The sequence below is a fragment of the Vulpes vulpes genome, unplaced genomic scaffold, assembly GCF_048418805.1.
Source record: "Vulpes vulpes isolate BD-2025 unplaced genomic scaffold, VulVul3 u000000690, whole genome shotgun sequence".
In the NCBI taxonomy this organism is placed as follows: Eukaryota; Metazoa; Chordata; class Mammalia; order Carnivora; family Canidae; genus Vulpes; species Vulpes vulpes.
Window position 1 is genome coordinate 210,849 of NW_027325818.1, and position 20,288 is coordinate 231,136.

The following is a 20,288-nucleotide window of genomic DNA, read 5'->3' on the forward strand; positions in this document are numbered from 1 at the left end:
ACACAGGAGTTGAATCTAGAATTCATTTTCTGAAAGGGGTCTTCACTATGACAAGATTCACCTACTGAGTTCCTTAAAACAATTTCTCTTAGTGAATTCAAGATTTGATTTGCAAAGAGTGATTTAGCACATAACTTTTTAAGAACGTATCTGCCATAAAGTTTATCTTAGTATGACTATCTGTGTATATATATATAATATAGTACATAGTCGATGTACCAACACAGAGTAGATTTCAAAGAATCTTATTTTCCTGATTTTTTGCAGCACCATAGACCTGTGTAGATTTATATGTAGGCCAAAGCAAAAAAACAGGATTATGAGTGTTGTCTAGAGAGAATAAGAGACATAGAATTAGATGAATAAGAGATATTAAAAGGAAAGAACACTGAAAATTTTGACCATTTCCAATTTCTGGTAAAGCCATCTTGCTTTCCATCTCTAATATACCTCTCACCTCTGACCAATTAGTTGAATTTTCTCTCCTGCTGATCTCCTATAACCATTGTAGTTCTTAAACACAGAAATTATCCAAAAAGGTACAAATAGAATCATTTAATGAAGCAACAACAATAGAAGCACCAATAATACATTCTCAGGAGAGTTAAGAGGTTTGATCAGCTAATACTGAAAATAAGGGGAAAGTGCCTTGTTTGAAAGTAAGAGTGTAACTTTATAAGCACAACCCTGGATCATAAAGGCTACAGGATCAGATGAAGGTGTTCTTTAATGCCAAAGATACAGCTAGGAAAACTACCTTTGTCCTAAAGTACTAACAACCATGAAAATGTACAGAAGCTTCAACAATTGCAGCTCTATAGAAAATGGTGGACAGAATTATAAAGACACGTTTCAGAACTTCTAGCTAATTATAGTTAAATATGCAAAATATATGAAGGAAATAAATTTCTTTTTTTTTTTTAGGAAATAAATTTCTAAAGGGCATCTTCCCACATCAAGAAAAGCACCAGCTATTTTCTTTATCCTTTCATGTAATAATGAGCATATATCAAGCTCTGAAGCTACTGTTCCTACCTCTACTAGGACAAGCCCCTTGAAAATATCCATTTCAAGAGTCATAATTTCTTTCCATTTCTTTAGATCTTCTTTAATTCCTCTCAACAGTATTTTGTACTTTTCAGTGTACAAGTCTTACACTGCCTCTGTTAAATTCATTCCTAGATGTTTATTCTTATTGACACTCTGATGTATAAGTAGAATTTTCTTAATTTCATTTCTGGATTTTTCATTGCTATAATAAGAGAAATATAAACGATTTTTATATTTTGATCTTATATCCTACAATCTTGTTAAACTCTTATTTGCTTCTAACAGTTTTTTAGTAAAATCCTTGGGATTTTCTATATACAAGATAATGTCACACTAGCCTCATGAGATAAGTTGGAAAGCGTTCCTCTGCTTCTATTTTCTGAAAGACATTCTGGATAATTGGTATTACTTATTCCTTATATGTTTGGTAGAATTCACTGATGAAATCATCTGGGCCTTGGCTTTTTCTGTAGAAATTAACATGATGATCCTAAAATTCATATGGAATTGCAAGGGACCCAAAATAACCAAAACAATCCTGTAAAAGGAGAACAGAAAGGATTCGCACTTCCCAATTTTGAAACTTAGTACAAAGCTGCAGTAATCAAGAGTCTGTAACGGACATAAGGAAAGACATACAGATCAATGAAAATTGAGAGTTCAGAAATAAATCCATACATCCATGGCCAATTGATTTTTGACAAGGATGCCAAAACCATTCAAGATTAGCCTCTTCAATGAGTGGTTCTGGGATAATTGAATATCCACATGCGTAGAATAGAGTTGGAACTTTATCTCATACATATATAAAAATTAACTCAAAATGGATCAAAGACCTAAAACTTAGAAGAAAACTTAGGAGTAATCCTTGTGACCTTTGATTAGGCAGTAGCTCCTTAGGATGCAACACCAAAAGCACAAATGACAAAAGAAAAATGAATTGGACTTCATCAAAAGTAAAAACAATTGTTCTGCAAGTAATATCTTCAAGTAAGCAGAAGGACAGCCCATTGAGTATGAGAAAATATTTTCAAGTCATATATCTGATAAGAAATCTTGTATCCAGATTTTATGTAAAACTCTTATAATTTAACAATCAAAAAGAACAATAAACAAATAGAAAAACATACAAACAATTTGAGTAGACATTTCTTGAAAGAAGATATACAAATGGCCAATAAAGCCATTATAAGAAGCTATGGAGAGATTGGAACCCTTATACATTGCTGGTGGGAATATAAAATGGTACAGTTACTTCAGAAAACAGTTTGGTAGTTCTACATAGCTAAACATAGAACTAAAAAGAAATATGACCCAGAACTTCTACTGCTAGGTATATACCTGAGAGAATAAAAAATATATGTCCACACAAAAATTTTTATGCTAATGTCCATTGAAGCATCATTCACTATAGCCAAAAGATAGGAAAAAAACCAAATGTCCATTACCTGATGAATGCAAAATGTAGGATATCCATATAATGGGATATTGTTTGATAATAAAAAGGAAGGAAATACTGAGATAGGCTACAACATGGATGAACCTTGAAAACATTATGCTAAGAAGCTAGTAGTCACAAAGACTACATATTGTATATTCCATTTGTACAAAATATCCAGAGTAGTAGATATATCTGTAGAGACAGAAGTAGATTAGTGGCTGCCCAGGCCCAGGAGCTTTCAGGAAAAATGAGGTGTAGTGACTGCTAATGAGCATAGGGTTTCTTTTAAAGGTGATAAAAATGTTCTAAAATTGCCTGTGGTGATGGATACACACAACTCTGAACATTACTAAAAGCCATTGAATTATACTCCTTAAATAGGAGAATTTTATGACATGTGATATAGCTCATTAAAGCTGTTTTTAAAAGGAGGAGGAGAAAAATAATAATAAACACAATTCTGGGTGAAATAAGTAAGATTGAGGAAGACAAATACTGTGTGATTTCACTAGTATGGAATCTAAAAAAATAAGCAGAATCAGACCATAAATACAGAGAACTGATGGTTGCCAGGGGGGAAGGGAGGGGAGTAGATTGGAGGGTTGGATAAAAAAGTGAACAAGAGAGAGAGATACAGGCTCTAAGTTATAGAATGAATAAGTCACAGGAATAAAAGCACAGCATAAGGAATATAGTCAATGATATTGTAGTTGTGTTGTATGGTGACAGATGGTAGATATACTTGTGGTGACCATAGCATGATGTAGAGATGTTGAATCACTATGTTGTACACCTGAAACTAATGTAACATTGTGTGATAACTATACTCAAATAAAAAAATTTTAATAAAAAAATAAAAAGCTAAAGCAAAAATAAATAAGTAAGTAAATAAATGGGGGCACCTGGTTGGCTTACTCAGTTAAGCATCTGCCTTCAGTTTAGGTCATTATCCCAAGGTCATGGGATCAGGCCCCGCATTGGACTTACTGCTCAGTAAAGAGCCTGCTTCATCTCCCCTTGCTACTCTCCCTGCTTGTACTCCCTCTCTCTACCAAATAAATAAAATCTTTTAAAAAATTAAATTAAAAAATAAGCTAAAGCAATTTTAAAAAACTCTGGGTCTTACAATATAAATATACATTTTAGTGATCAGAAAATAATTTTTCCTGAATAATCAATATTCTGTTTTTCTATTCAGTGGAAGGAAAGGATAGGGAAACCAGAATTAACTCAGAGACCCCTCCAAACTTACACTTTTCATAAGGATTCTGATTATTGTTGTACTTTTTTAAATAGTATAGATTTTATATAGTGATTTCACAGTTAAAACATCCTCTTTGCAGTGCAAATTTTCTATTGGAGGATGCTTTTCACATGAAGTAGAAATCAGATCCATTGGTTACCCTTCACATATAAAATTCAAGTCCAGACACTCCCCAGGATGGCCTTAAAAGGCTGGCCTTAGCCTGTGTTTCTAGCCTCATCACCTGTCATTCCCTGCTCTAGCCAATTCTTCATTTCATAGTTGTCTGTGACTTCTCAATGTGCTCCCTCTGTCTAGAATGCTCTTTATACCTCTTCTCTTCCTGGAAAGCTACCCCATCAAGGTACAGCTTAATTTTTACCTTCTTAGAATTCTTCCTGACTCTCATAGACAGAATTAATTGCTCTTGCCTTTGTTTTAATAGTATTTGGTTTTGTAATTAGCATATTGTGTTATGTTAGCTTAGCAGTCTTTGTCAGCCAAGGCTTCAGTAACAAAACCAAGTGTTTACTTCTGTATCCACTGAATGTACCAAGTATATGTTGCTTGGCTCATTGTACAATAACATTTGACTGATGAGTGGATGGACAGAGAGACAGACAAATAGATATCTGATATCTAATTGAGTCAGCTTGCTGGTTGTGGTCTGGGAAAGGAAGCATAAGATAACACTTCTCCCCCTACCCAGCTTCTTTAGTGTCAGCGATAATCATTTCCTGAGTCCCTATGGAATGTCTAGTATCATAGCAAATCCAAAAATATATTATATATAAACCATGGTCCCTGCCCTTAAGCATCTTCTGTAATTGAAGAGATAAGACTCAGATGTTTGATGCAACTAGAAGATAACATAGAACAACATAATTGAGAGCTCAGTAATTTAAAGCAAATTGTAATTGCTATGACAATTCAGTGAAAAATAAACTGGTTCCTACCTTCAGGTGTTAGCACTACCTGGCATACATAGCATTTCAGGCAACATGAGGGCCCTAGAAGTGACCCCCGAGTAGATTTCCAAAGTGGCACAGGAGACTAAGAGCTACCAGCACCATGGTGGACAAGCAATAAAGTGCACAAATAATCCCCAAGCTAGCCTAGTCAAGGGAAAAGCGAGTCGCAGCTCCTTGGAACACTTGTAAAGCTTTATAGGCTCTCTTCCACTCAAGGGAATGGAATGGAATGGAATGGAATATTTAGCTCTTTTATGGAACTTTTTTTCAAAATCCACTTATTCACAAATATTAAGTGCTGTATTAGTTTTCTGTTGTTGCTATAACATGACCACAAATTTAATAGTGGCTTTAAACAAGAGGGGTTTATTCCCTTATAGTTCTGGAGGCCAGAAGTCTGAAATTAATCTTAAGGGACTAAAATCAAGGTGTCAGCAGGGCTGCACTCTCTCCAGAGGCTCTAAGGGAAACTCTGTTTCCTTCCTTATCCAGTGTCTGGAGCTGTATTCTTTGCTCATGGCCCCTTCCCCGAACTTCAAAGCCAGCAATGGTAGTTTTTCTCTGTGACTCTACTTCTATTATGTGACCTTCTTTTCTGTGTCAAAGCTCCCTTTGCTTTCCTCTTCTAAGGAACGCTTATGATTACATTAAGGGCACACCCAAATAATCCAGGATAATGTCCCCATTTCAAGACCCTTGATTTAATTGCATCTGCAGTGTCTCTTATGCCATAAATTGTAACATTCACGGGTTCTGAGGATTAAGACACGGACATCTTTGGGGGCTGCTATTCAACCTTCCATGAGTATCTACTAAATAGCAGGCACCGTGCTAAGCACTTTATAGCTCTGTTATATTTACTGTATTCATAGCTTCTCTCTCCTACAATGTAAATTCCTGGGAGAGAGAGGTCCATTTTGCTTTCTCTTTCACAGTGCTCAGCATGTGGCCTTGCTTGTATATAACAGATACATAGTAAATAATTAATGGATTATATGAGCCACACCCTGTCACATAGTAGAATTTAAATTAACTTCATTCACAAGATGTGTATTCAGTCAGGGGGAAGTGTCTTCGACATCTGGATAGTCTGATACAATCCAGGAAATAGTTGTTGGGCTCTTACTGTGTGCCAGATATCTTGCTAGTTATTAAATTAAAAGTAAGGACAGAAGTAAAGTAGTCCTGCCCCTGAGCAGAAATAATGAGCAGCTGTGTGCCTAGGCCAGGTAAGAAGGCTCTGGTTGGCAGAGAAGCCATGACCCAATCTATAGGCATCTCTTAGGGGTGCAGGTTAATGGATGAGCCATCTACAAGGAACCCCAAAGGTCATCTAGTACCACCACCACCATTACCTCCAACCATCACCCCACCTTTACGTTCCTATCTACTGTTGAGATTCCCTCTCCAATATCACTGCCTAGCATTCTCCAACTTCTGATTGTATACCTCTTGTCACAGAGAGGTCACTTTTCCCAGGGACAGCCCATTTGATCTTCAAGCCGTTCTAAAAATTTAACAAAAAGTCTTTCTTCTGTTGAACTGAAATAATGCCCTTGCTCTTCCTAGCCATCCTGCCTCCTGCAGCCACACAAAACAATGTACTTCCTGGAATGCACAGTTTGGAAGAGCCATTCAGATATTTCTAAAGGCTTCCCTGAATCTTCTTATTCATCCATTTATTCATTCAACGAACGGTCTCTGAACATCTATATGCCTCCCACTGTTCAAGGGACTGGAGATACAGAGATGAGTAGGACAAAATTCTGTCCTCAAGGAGCTCACAATCTAGCAGGGAAGCAGTCATGTGTGCAATGTGACATGTATTCCAGGAGAAGGAGCTGAGAGTGGAGACCAATCAGCTACACATAGGGCTGTTAAGAGGTCAGGAGGGTAGTATTTGAGCTTGGTCTCGTTCAGTCAGTCAGTATTAATGAGTACCTACTAGACATCAGGCATTCTGCTGTGTGCTAGGGATATAATAGTGACCCAGGAATTTACCAGGCAGAATATGCCAGGCAAAGGGATCAGCATTTGCCAAATCAAGAAGGCACTCACTTATTTAAACATTTGTTTTGGTTGTTGGATTTTTATTGTGTTTGAAGCCAAGATGGTAGGCACTGGAGATACAAAGATAAATCACAGTGACACTGTTTCTGACTTCAAGAAGCTTGTAGTCAACTGGGATATACTGACATACTAACATTCTGACATGTGATTAATGGCTGTAATAGGCACAGAGTACTTGGAGAGCACATAAACAAAGACACTAAGCTCAGTAGGGGTGTGAGGAGGTACTATGTTCAGAGCAGGATTTTTTTTAATATTGAGGCTGTTGTGATGCTTGATCTGAGTCTTGAAGGGCAAAAAATTAGAAGCCAGGCAGATGCAAGGGAGAAGAATAAGGAAAGGGAAGCTGAACATGTGAAGGTAGGAAGGCATGAGAGAATAAGAGTTGTGACAAGACTTGTCAAGAGTTCAGTATGGCTGCAGCAGAAAGTTTGTATGGGCCAGTGGCAGGAGATGGGGCTGGAAACTTAGATGAGGCCAGATCCTTAAGGACCTTATGTACTGTACTAAAGTGTTTGGACTTTATCCTGAAGGCAGTAGGGAGCCAGAAAAGATCATTAACCAGGGAAGTGACACAATCAGATTTTTCTTTGACAAAAATAACTCTGGCCACAGTGTGGAGGATTAAATCCAAGGGGTGAGACTAGAGGCAGAAAGACTGGCTAGAAGGCTGGTGCAGTCAGTCAGGGCAGTGATAATGAGGGCAGTGGCAGAGGAAACAGGAAAGAGGAGCCAAAGGGAGGATTTACAAAGTAAAATTATCAGGGAGAGGAAGACAGAATAATCAAAACTGACACTAAGGTTGCTAGTTTGAAAAAATGATGATAGGAATACAGGAGGAAGAGTAGGTTTCAGGGTGATGGTAAGTTCATTGTTTGTCATGGGATTTTTACCTGATAGATGTCTAGTAAGCAGTTAATTATAAAAGTCTGGAATGCAGTAGTGCCTGTGCATAAACTAGAATGGCATGTCAAAATAACAGTTCTTAATTCAACAAATATTTATTGAGTGCCTATATGTGTTATACTAGAGGAGGTGCCTGGGATTACAAAGATCAATGAGACAGTCTTTTCCCTCCAAGAGCCCCACCTCATTGGGAAAACAGAGGTAGAAGCTAACAATGGTAAAGCAATGTGGAAACACAGCAATAGAGGTCTGCACAGAATGTTGTTATAGGAACATTGACAAGAAGGAAGTTAACCTGAGGGAGAAGAGGGAAAGCCTTCTAAATTAAGTGCTATTATCTCAGCTAAATCTTGAAGAAGAAATGGGAGTTAACAGTGTTTAAAAAAAAAAAAAAAAAGAAAGAGGAAAGGACATTCCAGGTAAAGGGGACAGCAAAATCAAAGTCAAGGAGGCAGGAACAAAAACATGGTGTATGCATTTCAGTATTGGTAGAGTACAGAATACAAAGATGAAATTAGAGTATATAAGGGCTGGGTCATGGAAGGCTTTGTGTGCCATGTTTAGATAGTTTGGACTATAAACAACAAAGAGCCACTGAAGGTTTTAAGGAAAATGACATGGTCAGAGTTCTATACAAGTGGATCATTCTGATGGTTGTGTTTCCCTATCCTAGAATACAAGCTCCATGAGGACAAGGATTTTGTCTCAGTGCCTAGAACAAAGAGCATCTAGTATACACTCATAGATATTTGTTGAATGAGGTAATTAACATAGGGGAATGATGTGAGGAGCCAAGTCTAAAGGTAGGGAAATTGTGGCAATAATCTGGAGTCTTTAAATAATGAAGGCCTGACCCAAGATTGGCAGTGAGAAGTGCAAAAACAGCACTGGAGTCAAGAACTATGTATCAAGCTTTGGTATGGCTAGACGGTGATACCTGCATGATTTTAACCTCCTTTCAATTTAACATACTGACATTCTGCTATGTTCTGGATACTGCTAGATCTCAGGGACACAAAGAAAAGATCTGTGCCATGTTTTTAGAAAGCTCTCAGTTTAGTGGGTTAGACCATTCTATGAAGGACAGATACAGTATACTGTATATATCATGTATTGGTTCTGCAGTGGAGTTCTGAACTGGTGGGGACACCATGTAGAAATGACTAATCCATGTGGGGGAAAGGCTTCATAGTAGTGACCTTTGAGCTGACTGTCAGACGTGAAAGAAGGAATTGCCAAAGAGGAGAATGTCATTCTGGAGTAAAGAATCATGTGCAGGTACATGGAAATTGTGAAAGAGCTTGATCAGATTCCACAACCAGTGAGAAGATGGGTGTGGCTCTACTATAGGGATAGCAAATAGCTTTTATGTCATGTGTTAACTCCATTTGACTGGTAGTAGCTGCCAATCAAAGATATTACCATCTACTCAGACAAAAGCTAGAAAAACACTCCTCCATCATTTCTATACCCAAGTTGGTTTTTTACTCCAATCCCTTCTTTGTACCTCCCACTGCCAATCTCATGCCAGGCCTTCATAAAGGGCTATGTTAAGAAATATTCTGAAACCCTTTCTGGGCTTAATGGGAAAGAGTAATGTGATCAATTAGTAATGTCTACCATGGGTTATAAAAGTAAGGAATGGCAATATGCAGTCACATCCCTGGGTGTAGAGTACGAGGTCAGGAATGGCAGGAACTGGTGCCTTAGAGTCCAGTTTTGAGAATGTGGAGATTGAAGTACTTATGGGTCAGAAGTGTCCAATTGGTAAGCAGATCAAGAGTTCGAAGATAGGTCAGTGATGAAGATGTAGATTTTTGGAATTATCTGTGTATACATCAGAATTAGATCAACTTTTCTGTAATGGTCCAGATAGTAAATATTTTAGACTTTGCAGGTCATGAGCTCTCTATCCATTCGTATTTAACTTTGCTCTTGTTGCCTCAGAGCTGCCATAGACAGTATTTAAGTGAATGGGTGTGGCTGTGTTCCAGTAAAACTTTATTAACAAAAACACATCAGGCTGGATTTGGCCTGTGGGCCATAGTTTGACAGCCTCTAACGTTGATAGGACACAGCATACAGTCATGGGATGGAATAAATATAGTTGACATCAAGACAAGACTTGAGTTCAGTCTCAGCTCTCTACCTACTAACTTTGTGACTTTGAACAAGCCAATTAAACTTTTCCTCACTCTGTTTCCTCCTCTGTAAGATGGAGCTTCATGCTAGTGCCTGTCTTACATGCTTCCTGTGAGGAATAACTGAGCTATTCCATATAAGTACTAATTACAGTACCTAGCACTCAATAAATGTTTGCAATTATTAATATCACTATTTCTTTTTAAAAGATTTTATTTGTTTATTCATGAGAGAGGCAGAGACACAGGTAGAGGGAGAAGCAGGCTCCACGCAGGAAGCCCAGTATGAAACTCGATCCTGGAACCCCGGGATCACACCCTGAGCCAAAGGCAGACGCCCAACCACTGAGCCACACAGGCATCCCAGTATCACTATTTCTATTGAGATTGTTCATGGTGTTAGAGATTTTAAGATCACAGGAGTGAGTGAGATCACTGGAGAAAAGTGAATGGAGCAGAAAAGAAGAGGGCATCAACATTTAAGGGGCAAAAAGAGGGGGAGAAACCAGAGAAAGAACTGGCAATTGAGGACCCAGAAAGAAGTATAGTTGACCATTGAACAATGTGAAGGTTAGGGGCACTCACCCACTGCACAAATATCTGCATATAATTTTTTTTAGTATATTTGACATAGGATGTTAGGTTAGTTTCAGGTGTCACATAAAACTTTTGACTTCCCGAAAACTTAACTACTAATAGCCAACTGTTGACCAAAGCCTTACTGATAATATAAACAGTTGATTAACGCATATTTTATGTATTGTTTGCATATTATACTGTATTCTTATAATAAAGTAAGCTAGAGAAAAGAAAATGTGGCTAAAAAAATCATAAGGAAGATAAAATATATTTGTTATACTATACTTATTTTTAAAATATGTGTATAAGTAGACCCACATAGTTCAAACCCATGCTGTTCAAGGGTCACAATTAATTTACAGGATTCTAAGCAAGGAATCTGTTTTAAGGAAAAGGCAAAAAAGCAAAAGTCTTCCACATTAGAAAAATGGGGAAAGGCCATGAAAAGGCAGTTATCTGGGGCACCTGGGTGGCTCAGTCAGTTAAGCATCTGCCTTCGGCTCATGTCATGATTCCAGGGTCCTGGGATCCAGCCCCATATCAGGCTCTCTGCTCAGTAGGGAGCCTGCTTCTTCCTCTCACTCTGCCTGTCACTCCCCCTGCTTGTATTTTCTCTCTCTCTTTCTGTCAAATAAATAGATAAAATCTTTTAGAAAAAGAAAAGGCAGTTATCAAAAGACAAATGAGCAATAAACATTTATTATAAGAAGTTCATTTTCACTGATAATCAAGGACATGAACAAAAAAATCATGTGTTTTTGTTGCTTATCTGTGAGATAGGCAAAGATTTTAACATTGACACAATGTTACCAAGGCTGTGAGAAAACAGGCACTCTCCTATACTTACTGGTGGGAATGTAAATTTTTTGGACTTTGCAGAGGAGAGTTAAGCAATATGTATCAAAATGAAAAATAAGCATATCTTATGAGACAGCAGTCTTCTGAGAATTTACCCCAAAGGAGATAGAAAATTATACAAATGCATTTTAAAAATACATGTAACAATGTTGGTCTCAGCATCATGATAGCAAAAACAACCTAAAATATTCAACAATAAAATAGTTATGGCAGATACACACAATGGAATACTATACAGCTATTAAAAATTATGACATAGCTCTATACTTAATTGACATGGAAAGATGGCCATGGCACATCATGGCAGGTTATAAAGCAGCAGTGTAATATTTTTCCATTAAATAAGACTTTGCCTCCTAGCAAACAGTGTTTTTGATTTTTTTCTCTGTAGTGAGATTTCAGGTCATTGCACTTTTTGTTAAGTTTAGATAATTGAATATATTTTGCTGAACATGTGTCATTTTATAGAAACAGTAACAAGTAATATGCTGGTAACCCAGATCTCTGAAAGAATAAAGCCCTAAATTTGTAGCATTTTCTAATTTTGATGATATAAATACTCTCAAGAGCTTGCAAAATTCCTGAATATTTACTAATCACCATTCCCTAGCTGGCTTTGACACACCACTGGCACTGAGCCACCCAGGCACCCCAAAAATAGAAGTGTTTTTAAAATTACCCATATTGTACTAGGCCTCATCAATAGCTACCTTTCTCTCTCTCTCTCTCTCTCTCTCTCTCTCTCTCTCTATCACTTTTAGTTTCTCATCATTCATTTGCTCCTCAGTTTGCTCTTCTGACACCACTGAAAATATACAAGTAACCATCTGATCGCCAAATCCATCAGACCCTTCTCAGTCCTCAACATATTCAACTTCATTGTTACTAATAATTACTTGCCCTCTCATGCTAGCCTTTCTTCTCTTATCCCAAGCAAGGACAAACAAGTTTCATGGCTTAGCACGGCCTGCCTAGGACAAGCTGAAAATGAAAGAACCTAAAACCATGGGAGAGGAAGACCTAGATTGGAGAAGGGTCAGGGTATATGTGTTAGTGGCCACATTTTATCTATCTTGGTATTTTTAGGGCTTCACTAGTGGGTGGAACCCAGCAGGCACACACAAATATGGCTCACTCTCCATGACATATGGGGCAAAACACTTCATCTTTCCAAGCCTCAAGTTCCCCACATATACAATGAGAGTGATAGTAACACCAACCCTAAGGGTTGTTTTAAGGACATCCATGTGCTTGTATATTGTGAACTTTAAAGATTATTCAAACATAAGAAATTTAAAAGTTTATGATGTTATCTTTGTTGGGTATTTCTTCCCAACCTCCCTAAATTAAACTTCCCTTGACTATACCTCCCTCAACCCACTATTTCTTTCCAGTTTCCATAAAATTGCTTGATTTCTCCATTTTTTTTCTTTCCCATTTACTCCACAACTGTCTGTTCCACTGGAACTCCTTTTACCAGTTTCACCAGAGACAAGTAATTTTTAATCTTCATCTTGCTTGTCCAATATTCGATACTGGTAAACATGCCTCAGTTCTTTCTTTTGTTTTAAAGTTATCACCAGGGGGCACCTGGATGTCTCAGTCAGTTAAGCATCCGACTCTTGATTTCAGCTCAGGTCCAAGCACCACATTGGATTCCATATTGGGCATGGAGCCTACTTTTAGAAAAGATATTTATTTGAAAATGAGAAAGAGCACATGCAGGGAGAGGAGCAAAGGAAGAGGAAAGAGCAGATTCCCTGTTGAGCGGGGAGCCTAACCCCAGGACCCTGAAATCATGACCTGAGCCGAAGGCACTTAACTGACTGAGCTACCTAGGAGTCCCCCTTCTTAATGCTCAAATTATCCCAAATTTGGGCAGTGAGATCTCCTCCAAGCCAGAACCTATGTATATTTTTTATCGGATCCCATCACTTCTTTTTTTTTTAAATAAATTTATTTTTTATTGGTGTTCAATTTGTCAACATACAGAATAACACCCAGTGCTCATCCCGTCAAGTGCCCACCTCAGTGCCCACCACCCAGTCACCCCTACCCCCCGCCCACCTCCTCTTCCACCACCCCTAGTTCATTTCCCAGAGTTAGGAGTCTTTAATTTTCTGTCTCCCTTTCTGATATTTCCCACTTATTTTTTTCTCCTTTCCCCTTTATTCCCTTTCACTATTTTTTATATTCCCCAAATGAATGAGAACATATAATGTTTGTCCTTCTCCGATTGACTTATTTCACTCAGCATAATACCCTCCAGTTCTATCCACGTGGAAGCAAATGGTGGGTATTTGTCGTTTCTAATCCCATCACTTCTTTAATGCACCTTTGCTTTCCAGTGAATAAAATTTCCCCAGTTCACCTTGATCTTTCCCTACTCCAGGCCTAGAATCAGCCATTTCTTTTAAAAGCCGTGGTTCCTATTAGTAGGAAACAGTATTTCATTACCACAGTCTAAGCACTAGATATTCTCATTGCTACTGATGCACATTGCTGTTAGACTTTTTCTGTAGAATGAGCTAGGAAATATGTACTTTTTTGAAGTTGTGAAACTTAACGGAAATGGATTTTAGCGTCAGCAATAATCATAATAATCCATTTAGTCCATAATGATATTCAGTAGAGAAAGAGAGGGGGAAAGGGAAAAAGATTTTTTTTTCTAGCAGAATACGAGCTAATAAATATAAAAAGAGGATAGAATAGCAGATCACTATTTTGCAGCTTCTAATACAATAATTGATTTTGACAAAAATTATCAAATGTATGTTAAAATCATTGAGTAAAAAGTTCTTGGGGAACAGGATATTCACATAGTCTCAAATTATCACCCCACAGGTTCCTTGCTAAATTACTAATGGGGAAATGTCCATTTACAATGGGAAAATCTGGCAGTCACTAGGTTAAACAAGTGATTAAACCTAGCATTGTCAATACCAGGACAACCTAACATTGTGCCTTCTGATGTAATAAGAAGTACAGAGCACCATTTATGAAGTATTCTTGCCAAATTTGTTTAACCTGAATCTAAATATAAAAATAACAATTAGACAAGCCCAGAGTGTGAGACTTCCAGCAAGTCAACTGGCCTGGATTCTTCAAAAACCCACTATCATGAAAAACAAAAGAAGGTAGAAGAATTGTTCTAAGATTGAAAAAGAACCCAGTTCTGGCAATCAAATAATGTGCCAACCTTGAATGGATTCTGAATTGAGGGGGTGGCGATCATAAACATATATGAAAGACGTTTTTGGAATAACCTAATAAATTTGAATTTATACTGTATATTAGATGATTATTAAGTTAATATTGATTTCTTAGGTGTGGCAATGTAGAAGACTTCTTTATCTTAGGAGATGCATGCTGAAGTATTTAGGAATGAAGTGTCCTCATATTTGCAGCTTACTTTCAAATGACTCAGCAAAATGTATATGTGTATATGTCCAGAGAGAACAAATAATGGGAAATTAGTAACCATTTGTGAATCTAAGTGTAAGATGTGTGACTACTTGTACTACTCTTCTAACTCTTCTGTAGGCTTGAAAGTTTTCAAAATCAAAGTTAGAAAAACACTTCTTTTTAAAGCCTTTGAAACTATATGGTGAGATTCAACAAGCGGTGCTGGGACAATTGGATATACACATGCAAAAAGATAAAATTGGACCCTTATCTCATACAATACACAAAAGTTATCTAAAAATGGATAAGAGCTAAAACTGTAAAACTTACAGAAGAAAATATAGGAGAAAACCTTTGAGACTTTGATAAAGCAATAATTTCTTGGGTACAACAACAAAAGCATGATCCATAAAACAACAGAAAAGTTGACAAACTGGACCTCATCAAAATTAAAAACGTTTATACTTTAAGAGACACCATTATGAAAATAAAAAGACAATTCATAAACTGGGAGAAAATATTTACAAATTACATATCTGATAAAGGACTTGTATCCAGAATATACAACTCTTAAAATTGAATGATAATAACACAGACAACCCAATTTAAAAATGGGAAAGCTGGATGATGGGCACTGAGGGGGCACTGGGTGTTATGCTATATGTTGGCAAATTGAACTCCAATAAAAAAATTTTTTAAATTAATAAAAATGGAAAGGGATTTAGGTAGACATTTTACCAAAGAAAATATATGAATAGTTAATAAGCATGTGAGAAAATGCTCAATATCATTAATCATAGGGAAATGCAAATTAGAACCACAATGAGATACCATTACACACCCACTAGAATGGCTATAATAAAAAAGATAGATGGTAATGTTTGCAAGGATGTCCAGAAACAGGAACCTTTATATGTTTCTGGTGGGAATATAGAGTGGTACGGACACTTTGGAGGACAGTTTAACAGTTTCTTAAGAAGTTAAACATAAATTTATCATACATCCCACCAGTTCCACTCCCAATAGAAATGAAAACATATCTACATGAATACTTGGACATAAATGTTCATAGCATGTCTATTCTGTTTTATTCTATTTGGTTATTCATAATAACCAGAGAGTGAGAACAACCCAAATTTCCATCAACTAGTGCATGGATAAACAAAATGTGACATATCCATATAATGGAATACTATTCAAGGATTCAAAAAGGAATGAAGTACTGATACTTGCCACAACATGAATGAGCCTCAACAATATTATGCTCAGCAGCCATGCTCATAGGTATTTACGCAATTGAGTTGAAAACTGATGTCAATGCAAAAACCTGCACACAAATGTTTATAGCAGCTTTTTTTCATAACTGCCAAAATTTAGAAGCAACCAAGATGTCTATCAATGGTAATTGGATAAGTAAACTTATATCTAAACAATGGAATATTATTGAGCAGTAAAAAACTATCCTATAATATTGAACTTAGCTAAGAGGTTAAAACTTAAATATTCTCACCAAAAAAAGATAAATATGTAATGTGATAGATATGTTAATCAATTTGGTGGGGGCACTCCGTTCACAATGTATATGTGTATCCAATCACCACAATGTCTACTTTAAATATATTACAATTTTATATGTCAGTTATACCTCAGTGAAGCTGAAATTTTAAAAATTGAGCTATCAAGCCACTAAAAGAAATGGAGAAATTTTAAATGCATGTTTCTAAGTGAAAGAAGCCAACCTGAAAAGACTACATACTGTATAATTTCAATCATATGACATTCTGAAAAAGGCAAAACTTAGAGACAGTAAAAAAAAGATTAGTGATTACCAGGGGCTTAGAGAAGAGGGGAAGAATAATTAGGCAGAGCACATGGGATTTTTAGGAGTGGTGAAACTATTCTGTATGATTCTGTAATTGTGGATACATGATATCATACATTTGTCAAAACACATACAACACTAAGAGTGAACCCTAATGTAAGCTATGGACTTTAATAATAATATATCAGCATTGCAACAAATGTGCCAGGCAAGATATTAATAGGGAAAACTGTGAGGTGGGGAGAGGGTATATGGGAACTCTCTGTTCTATCTGTTCAGTTTTTCTGTAAATCTAAAACTGTCCTAGAAAATTCTATTAATTTTAAAAATTATCTTAAGTAGGGGCATCTGTGTGGCCCAGTCAGTTGAGCATCCAACTCTTAGTTTCAGCTCAGGTCATGATCTCAGGGTTCTGAGATTGAACCTCACATGGGGCTCCATACTCAGCAGGGAGTCTGCTAGAAATTCTCTCTCCCTCTGCCCCTCCCCCTGCTCATGCTCTCTCTCTCAAAATAAATAAAGCTTTAAAAAAAGAAAAAATTATGCTAAGAAACCAGATAGAAGAAAACATATAATGTATAATTCCATTTATGTGAAATGTTCAGAAAGACAAATCTATACAGATTGTTGATTAGTAGTTGCCTGGTTCTGGGGGTAAGAATAGGGATTAACTGTAACAGGTATGAGGAATCTTACTGGAGGGATAAAAATGTTCTAAAACTAGATTATAGTGATGGCTGTCTAACTCAGTAAATTTATTAAAAATCATTGAATTATATACTTAATTTGAGTAAATTTTATGGTATCTAAATTATACCTTAATAAAGTTGCAAAAAATATTCATTTGAGCTCACATTTAAAAATTGCCTTTTATACATTAGTTCCATATAACTGCCAATCATATAAATAATGTATAGTGGAATCCCATGTTCATTGATCAGAAAAATTAATATTGTTAAGACAATACTGCCAAGTTGATCTACAGATTCAGTACAAACCCTACCAAAATCCTAGCTGGATTTTTGTAGAAATTGACAAGCTGATCCTAAAATACATATGGAAATGCAGGAGACCTACAGAAAGCCAAAACAATCTTGAAAAACAACAAAGTTGGAGGACTCACACTGTAATCGAGACAGTGTGGTGCTGGCATAAACATAGACATATAGATCAGTGGAATAACATTGGGAGTCCAGAAATAAACCCTCACATTTATGGTCAATTGATTTTTGACAAAGGTACTAAGACAGTTCACTAAGGAAAGAATAGTTTTTTTCAACAAATGGTGCTGGGACAACTGGATGCACATGCAAAAGAATGAATCTGGACCTCTACTTTATACCATACATAGCAGTATAAAATAGATCATAGACCTAAAGGTAAGAGCTAAAACTATAAAACTCTTAGAAGAAAGCATTGGAATAAATCATGATAACCTTGGCTTAGGCAAAATCTTCTTAGATATATCACCAAAAACACAAGCAACAAAAGAAAAAAATAAAGAAATTGGACTTCATCAAGATTAAATTCTCTGGGACTTCAAAGAACACCATCAAGAAAGTGAAAAGACAGCCAATAGAATGAGAGAAAACATTTCCAAATCATATACAGGCATACCTTGGAGGTATTGTGGGTTCAGTTTTAGACCACTGCAATAATGCAAGTATCACAATAAAGTGAGTCAAATGAATTCTTTTGGTTTTCCAGTGCATATAAAATGTAGTCTTCCAAGTTTGCAATAACAAATTATATCTAAAAATAACGTATATATTTAATTTTTAAAATACTTTATTGCTAAAAAGTTCTAACCACCATCTGAGCTTTCAGTAAGTCATAATCTTTTTTGCCAGTGGAGGGTTTTGCCTCAGTGTTGATGGCTGCTGAGATCAGAGTGGTGGCTACTGAAGGTTGGGCAGTTTCTTGAAATAAAACAACAATGAAGTTTGCCACACACATGGACTTTTCCTTTCAACAATTTCTCTAGTATGTGAGGCTGTTTGATAGCATTTTACCCACAGTAGAACTTGTTTCAAAATTAGAGTCAATTAGTGAGTTTGTAGCATCCATTGTAAGGAGTGAGAAAGAAAGAACTAGAGAAAAGTAAATGATTACTGAGCAGCCTTGAAGGCCCACCTGTGATTGGGAACCATAAATGTGTAATGGTGTACATCTGCAGTTACATGGTTGGTTCCAATAGCACTTGACCATCTTAGCTTTGGGAACAAAAAAAAACAGGTGGTCAGACTGACTATCATTGGGATTTGAGGTTTAGGTGCCAGGAGGAAACTGGCCGATAAGCTAACTCATAAGTAAGTACTAAGGTAGGTTCTTACAGAAAAAAAAATCACATTTTCAAGAGTCTTTAAAAAATGAAGTACTGTATTTCTGCCTTTTGCCATCTTTTGCTGCTTTGCTGTAAGCAATTTAGAAGCAATTAATTTAGTGAAAGGAGCATTGAGAGCATTTAAATATAAGCCTCAGCTCTCCCAGTGACTGTGACACCAAGGATAAATTGTCAAAGGTGACAGCTGTAAGAAGGCTAAAGAAATTATCTTTCTGGCTGCTTGTTAGATCATGCCAAGAAATTAGCTTTATGCCATAAAATAAAACTCTTCAACCTCTCTTGGCAACAATTCTTCCAAATTTCCTCTGTGTTACCAAATTTCTCCTGATGAAATTTAGATCATTTTCCTTGCACTAGTGATCACTTATACAACATCCCTTTGTAGAATAAACAATAGTTTAAATCGATCCTACCCCTACTCTGCTCAAAATCCTCCAAAGACTTCCTGACTCACTGAAATACAGTCCAAACTCCTTGTGATGGCCCCTGTGGTTTGGTCCCATCAGAACTCATCTTGTACCACTCTCCTTCATTAACTGTGTTCCAGCCACACTGGCCTTTCAGCTTCTCAAATAGGCCAAGGAAGTTCTTTCCTGCCTCAGAGCTTTTGCAATGCTGTTTTCTCTGCCTGGAAGACTTCTCCATCTCAGTATAGGTGAGTTTCTTTTCACTTTTCAGGTCTTTGTCTAAATATCACCTACTCAGAGAACCTTTCCTGACCAACCTATCTGAAGTAACCTTCACACATACCCTGTTACTCTCTATCACATTACTGTGTGTTATTTTTGTGATGTCACTTGTCACAATATGTTGTTTTCTTGTTTATTTTTGTATTTTTTATCTGCTTCAACATACCCCCCCCACACACACACACACAGTGAAGTCTTTGAGAATAGACTTCTCTGTATTATCTGTTCATCTTTATTCCCAGAGTCTAGAGCAGAGTGAGTGCTCGATACAAATTTGTATGTTGAGGGAGGAAGGAAGAGATAAGCCTCTTGTTACCTGTGCCCAATAAGTTATCACCAAGATTATTTCTCAAGCCCTTAGTTATTTGTATTGTCCTCTACTGTACTCTTCCATAAGTGGAATAAAATCCTGATTTCCTGACTGGTCTTGAATATTAGAGAGAGGATTATCATATTATATAGACTTTCAGAGTCAGAAAGAATCTGAATCATGTATTCTAACCTCTCTCTCCATGTAGAAACCTTTCCACATATCTATCCCAGGATTCCTTAAAATGCCTCAGTGGCAACTACAGAAAGTAAAGGGGTAGCTAAGTATATAGGGTTCTGGAGCCTAGTGTCCACCCCCTACTCACACTTTAACCAGTGCAGTGTTGATTTTGTTTGTTTCCTATATTGGGATTCCACATAAAATTTCATTTGAAAAAAAAAAGTCTGCTGCTCAAGAGAACTTTAAAAACTACAGATCTTGCAGGTGCATGGCAGCTCA

General features: G+C 36.8%; 1 protein-coding gene across 12 annotated transcripts in view; it reads left to right on the forward strand.

Annotated features, from left to right (window-relative positions):
- The window catches only part of HDAC8 (histone deacetylase 8), a 220,873-nt gene that overhangs the window by 26,819 nt on the left and 173,766 nt on the right, over positions 1-20,288 (forward strand). For 6 of the 12 annotated variants that reach the window (XM_072746342.1, XM_072746350.1, XM_072746341.1 and 3 more), the window contains exon 5: positions 19,378-19,485. The exons of the other annotated variants lie outside the window; for them this stretch is intronic. In XM_072746342.1, the coding sequence (XP_072602443.1) occupies positions 19,378-19,485 (108 nt within the window). The remainder of the gene's footprint in view (positions 1-19,377; positions 19,486-20,288) is intronic. 12 annotated transcript variants of the gene reach the window in all.